Here is a 5,848-nt window from a genome sequence, read left to right as displayed (position 1 = left end):
CTGGCTGTGTCTGCCTCTCCCCAGCCGATCCGAATCACAGAATCTCTCCAAATCAGCACCAAATCTTCCAAAGCTGATTCGACCAAATCGATTCAGGACAGTGATCTGAATCCCTGAATCAAATCACTGCCCTCCAAATCAGCCAAATCCAAATTGAATACTTCCCTATTCACACACGCCTACTTGTTGCCTACACCTCTGAGAATATCCGTCAGCAGAGCTTCATGACAGGACGATGGTGGCCATTAGCTTGTCTTGTTAGATTTGTTTGCCCTTGTGTAGGGAAAGAAAATGCATTGAACTGGCTTATTGGAATATGTGCTTGAGTAAGAGGCAATACAGCCAAGGTCTTTCCTGACCCTTCTGGATTGCATTCTCATTTACACTGAGATCTTTGTAAATATATTTATGTCCTCTATAAGGACTGTCTTTACACTGCCAGGGTGGCACAAGGGGGCCCTCAGCTACATAGGAATCAAGTTCTTTGTCTCTCGCTCAGCTGTTTTCCTAATTCTTTCCAACAGGCTTTTCCTCTTCCTGTACAGAGAAATAACTGTATGCAGCAGTGTCTTAAAATTATCCAGAGTTCCTTCTTAAGTGTGTCCAGCACATGTTTGGTTACTTATTTTACGTGCATATGAATAAGCATCATCTAGAGTAATTCAGTCCAGAACAGAGGTCGACAATGTTTTCAGCAGAGTGGCAAAAACACCTGCAACCTTGTAAGATTTTGGCAAGCCAGGGCAGATGGTGGGGGCGTCACAAGGGGCCTGATACTTGTTGTGGAAGTGCAGCCCTGACTCCATCCCCGCCACTCACCCTGAGGTATGCGTGCACCTGCCCCCAGCAATGATCCAAGGCTCGGCTCCGTGAACCCCTGTACAGCCATTTGCAGCCGCCCAGCTTCCTGCCACAGCAAGCCCAGGCTCTGGGCAGGCCCCTATTGCCAATTACGGAGCCCTGGCTGCTCAGAGCAGGTGGCAGGGAAGCTGCAAGCAGCTGCACCAGGGTCCACAGACCCCTGGCCCAGCTCATTGTGAGCAGCAGGTGCACACATGCCTCAAAGTGGACGACAGAGAAGGGGCCAGGGCTGCAATGTCACAACAAAAATCAGGCCCCTTGCGGCTCCCCCGCCATCCACCCTGAGGCACATGTGCTAAGCCTTCGTGTGCCACGCTCTGGTACGTGTGCCAGGAGTTGCCTACCCCTGGTCTAGATTACAATATAAAACAATTACTGATGCAATATGGTGCAGGGTGCTAGGAAGTAAAAAGCCAAGTGCTCCCAACTAGACACATTGTTTCCCAAGTAATTAGTTTGGCTATGGTCCGTAGATGAAGTGAATATATTTCCACAAAATTGATGCTGGCTAAAAAAGAAAAAATTTATTACCCTGAATTCTCCAATTTTAGTCAGGTTTAAAAAAAGCAGGAAAGAGATGGTGAGAGAAGTTATTCCATCATTGTTTGTTACTTTTGATGACATAGGTGCTGCTCACAAAGTATGTTGACAAAAATCCCACTGCTGGCAGGAAGTTGAGCTCTTGATGCTTAATCATGAATGCTTGTAAAAATAGGGGGCTGGATTCAGTGATCCCAAAGCTTGTGACATTACCTTTTTTGTAAATAATCTTCAAAAATATTTATTCTTTTCAACAGAGTGGTGCTCGAATCAATATTTCAGAAGGCTCCTGCCCAGAAAGGATTGTGACAATAACAGGCCCAACAGATGCCATTTTCAAGGCTTTTTCTATGATTGCACTAAAATTTGAAGAGGTAAACTAATAAAATGTATTACCTTGTATTTTCCCATCTTCAAGTTGCAATACAAATATTAGTTCAGTTTTTTCTTGTGTTTGCTTTAATGCTAAATATAATTTGTTTAATGTTCTATTTGATGGCAATGAAAGTGGTTATAGTTTTATAAATGCTTTTGGCAGTAATACTAGAAGAGCAATAATGGGTCAATTTACAAGCTGTTTGATCACTCCTTTTGATTTTTGCAGATTTCAGGGGAAAACAATTGCTTCTAGTAATGTGCACTAAGGGTGGAAAAAATGTCTTGGAAATTTCTGGTCCCATTGTGGATTTGATTTGAAAAGAATAATTGCCTAACTTTCAACAGCTTCTATGTAATTCTATATGGTATTGATGTAATTTTTCTGTCAAAAAGAATGTACATGTCATTCAGCTAGAGTCCTTTTAAAGTTGCTTTAAACACAAAATATATCACCAATTACCATATTTTGATTTGATATTTTACAATCAATTAAAATGAATACACTAAGAATGAGCAAGGCAGAAAAGAACTCGTTTTACTGTTAAATTAGCACTTTGTGCATATATCTGTGTGCATCCAGTCTTCTGGGCCTTCATAAACTCACTCAGGCCAAGCAGAATTAGACTTGGCCAATATTTGGACTGCAAAACGGAAAAGCTGCATAATGCAGGAGGCTGTAATGATTCTGTAGCGGTACCCTCCTGTTGGTGGTGGTAATGCAGTGTCCCACCATGGTGTGGGGGAGAGAGCCACATTTCAAGGGAAATGTAAAACTATCTGAGACTTTGGTGATTGGTAACTATTCTTGTAGCACTGTGATTAACACAGCACTGGAGAGAACCTCCTAGGTTACTGAGCTCAGTCCCAAGCTACTGAAGATGATCACAACATCTAACCCCTTTTGCAAGCTGATCAAGTTCTATTTAAAACTAGTTAGGTTCTTTGCCCTCACAATAGGGAAGCTATTCAAGAACCACATTGCTATGACGCTTCTTCCAGTTTCCAACTTAGATTTATTTGTGGCTGGTTCATATCCATCAGTTCTTGGGTCAATGCTATCCTTCAGTATAAATAGTTCTTCTCAGAAGTTTACATGCATGTTGTATTTATAGGGAGTAGTCATATCAAATCCCACTCCCAAATTCACTTTGTTAAGTGAAGCAAGCCATGCCCTTTTAATCTTCTCTTAAAAGAAAGACTCATCTTTCTCTTGATCATCCTAACAGCCCTTGTTGGTGCTTGCTCCAATTTGATTTTCTCTCTCTTGTGGATGAGTAGCCAGGACTGCACATAGTATTCCAGATGAACTCTCACCAGAGCCGTGTAATATGTCATTAGTACTTCTCTAGCTTTACTGGAAATTAGGGCTGTGAGAAGCTTCAATCCCTGATTCGATTTAGCAGAGATTTGGCCCAATTCGGTGGCCAAATCTCTAAATCCAAATGGAATCAGGAGACTCATTAATCTCTCCAATCGAATTGGAGACCCTCTGAATTGATTTGGAAAGATTCGGTGATGCGGACATAGACACAGCTTTAAATGTTTTTTCTACATACCTCAAGGTACCAGGCAGCTCATGAATGCTGAGATGCTGGGCTGGATGGAACATCTCACAGAAGTGCAGGGGGCTCCCCAACACGCTTGGCAACAGACCCAGAAGTAGACCAGAAACACTTCCAATCCACTTCCAGGTCCGACTGGTGCTTCCTGGGTCTGGGGAGGAATCTGGGGTCCCCCCACAGCCAATCGCCAAGCTGGGGGTGTGGAGGGGCCCCCCAATGCACTCCCCAGCAGACCCAGAAGTGGACCAGAAGAACTTCTGGTCCATTTCCAGGTTCGCTGCTGAGCACGCAGGAGGCCCCCCCATGCGCTCCTGTGAGATGTTCCATCCGCCTCAGCATCGCAGCTTTCACAAGCCATGCCTGGTACCTCAAGGTATGTAGAAAAAACATTTAAAGCCATGTCTATGGCCAAATCACTGATTCTCTGAATCAGTATCAAATCTTCAGATTTGGATTCAACCGAATCAAACTGGGGACAGTGATCCAAATCAACAAATTGAATCACTGTCCCCAATTCAGGCTGAATCCAAATTGAATATGGCCCATTTCACACACCCCTACTGGAAATGTCTCACCCCATTTCACAATTGTATCAAAATGATGACTCATCCTCTACCTGTGATCAAGTAGCATTCCTGCCTAAGTATTTCTCTTCAGTTATTTCCAAGTAGCTGATAGCTGAAATCCATATAACCAATCCTAAATTTGTGATCTTGTAGTTTAAATTATTAAATTTCATCCCATTTCTATTACTCAAGATGTCCTCAAAGTCAATAACTCCCAATTTTAGGTTATCAGAAAATTCGATTAGGATACTCTTACTTTTTTGTTACCAGGTCAGTAATGAATATGTCAGGTAAGATCAGTCCCAATACTAAACCTTGAGGAACACACTAACAATCGTTCTCCAGACTAACAGTTTCCCTTTTAACACAACCTGTTCTCATCTTCTCTTTTGCTAATCTTTACTCCCCTTACAATTCTAATCCTAATCCCCCTCTTCCTTATTTTAATAATTTCCAATGCACACCATATCACATACTTACTGAAGTCCAGCTGAATGAAAACCACTTCCAGTACCACTTCATTATCTAGAAAATTGGATATAAAAAATCAAGTTACTCTGGTATGATCTATGTTTGGTAAGCCCATTCTGAATTTATTCCATTTCCTTCCATGTCTTTAATTAATATTTATTTCAAAATTCTGTTCTAAAATCTTGCGTATTGTTGAGATAAAATGAACAGGCTTTTTCCTCAAGGAATAAGACATTTCTACTCAATTTAAACCTCTATAGTTTTACATTCTGCCTCTATTTCCCTTTCATTTTCATCTTTTCCTCTAAATGTTGGATACATTTGCTATACACATAGTTAAATAATTGCCATATTCCAAGGGTTGTGTGAAATACATCAAAAGTCATCTTTTGTAGTGCAGCTACTCTATAGCAACTATATCTTTAAAAGTTCTGAGGAATTCCTTCAAGGTGTGTATAACTCTCAAAACCCACTAAGAGCCATGACAATGGAAAGTCACTCAACATCTCTAAAAACACATTCATCTCTACTCAGGATCAGGACTATGAACTGAGATATCCTTAGCTGCTGTACCCAACAAATGGCAGGGGAGTTTGGCTTCATCATTTATTGACTTGCTTACTAGGGGATCAATTTGTCTCCTAATGTGGCAGTTATTAGTCCAAAAGTTATCTGAATTCATCATAGATAGAATACTTGTGCATTTTATACTAGAAAATACACATATATAGATCAAATATACACATATATAGATCTGGGCCAAGGGTTAGCGAGGACTTAGTTAGGGAGCTTCTGGAGGGGCTGGACGTATTCAAGTCAGCCGGTCCGGATGATCTCCACCCTAGAGTTCTAAAGGAACTGGCCAAGGTCATTGCAAGTCCCCTGGCACGGCTTTATGAACACTCGTGGTGCACTGGAGAGGTGCCAAAGGACTGGAAGAGGGCCAGTGTGGTTCCAATCTTCAAAAAAGGGAGGAAGGAGGACCCAGGAAATTATAGGCCAGTTAGTCTTACCTCAATCCTAGGCAAGCTGTTTGAAAAAATAATTCTGGCACACATCCAGGAGGGGCCAGTAGGGGACTGCATGCTTAGGGGCAACAGCATGGGTTCATCAGTGGCAGGTCCTGTCAGACCAGCCTGGTGGCTTTTTATGATCAGATCACCAGATCATTAGATGCAGGGGTAGCAGTGGACATAGTCTTCCTGGACTTCCGGAAGGCTTTTGACACTGTCTCTCACCTCGTTCTCATTAAGAAAATGGGAGGCTGTGGCATAGACACCCACACAGTCAAATGGGTCGCCAACTGGCTGGAGGGCCGCACCCAGAGTGGATGGGTCCTTCTCAACCTGGAAGGACGTGGGCAGTGGGGTTCCGCAGGACTCGGTCCTCGGGCCTGCACTGTTCAACATCTTCATCAGTGATCTGGACGAGGGGGTAAAAAACACCCTGTTCAAATTTGCTGACGACACT

At 42.6% G+C, this 5,848-nt stretch overlaps 2 protein-coding genes across 9 annotated transcripts in view; one reads left to right on the top strand and one right to left on the bottom strand.

The window, feature by feature from the left end:
* The window catches only part of ZNF830 (zinc finger protein 830), a 159,113-nt gene that overhangs the window by 40,377 nt on the left and 112,888 nt on the right, over nt 1–5,848 (bottom strand). The window lies entirely within an intron of this gene.
* The window catches only part of LOC109291965 (poly(rC)-binding protein 3-like), a 316,506-nt gene that overhangs the window by 220,063 nt on the left and 90,595 nt on the right, over nt 1–5,848 (top strand). For all 7 annotated transcript variants that reach the window (XM_019509221.1, XM_019509217.1, XM_019509216.1 and 4 more), the window contains one exon: nt 1,659–1,775. In XM_019509221.1, coding sequence (XP_019364766.1) covers nt 1,659–1,775 — 117 coding nt within the window. The remainder of the gene's footprint in view (nt 1–1,658; nt 1,776–5,848) is intronic.

The sequence above is a fragment of the Gavialis gangeticus genome, unplaced genomic scaffold (genome assembly GCF_001723915.1).
Source record: "Gavialis gangeticus isolate Ggan-Ray unplaced genomic scaffold, GavGan_comp1, whole genome shotgun sequence".
Lineage (NCBI taxonomy): Eukaryota > Metazoa > Chordata > Crocodylia > Gavialidae > Gavialis > Gavialis gangeticus.
The sequence above is the reverse complement of the archived record's forward strand: the minus strand, read 5'-3'. Positions and strand labels throughout refer to the sequence as shown.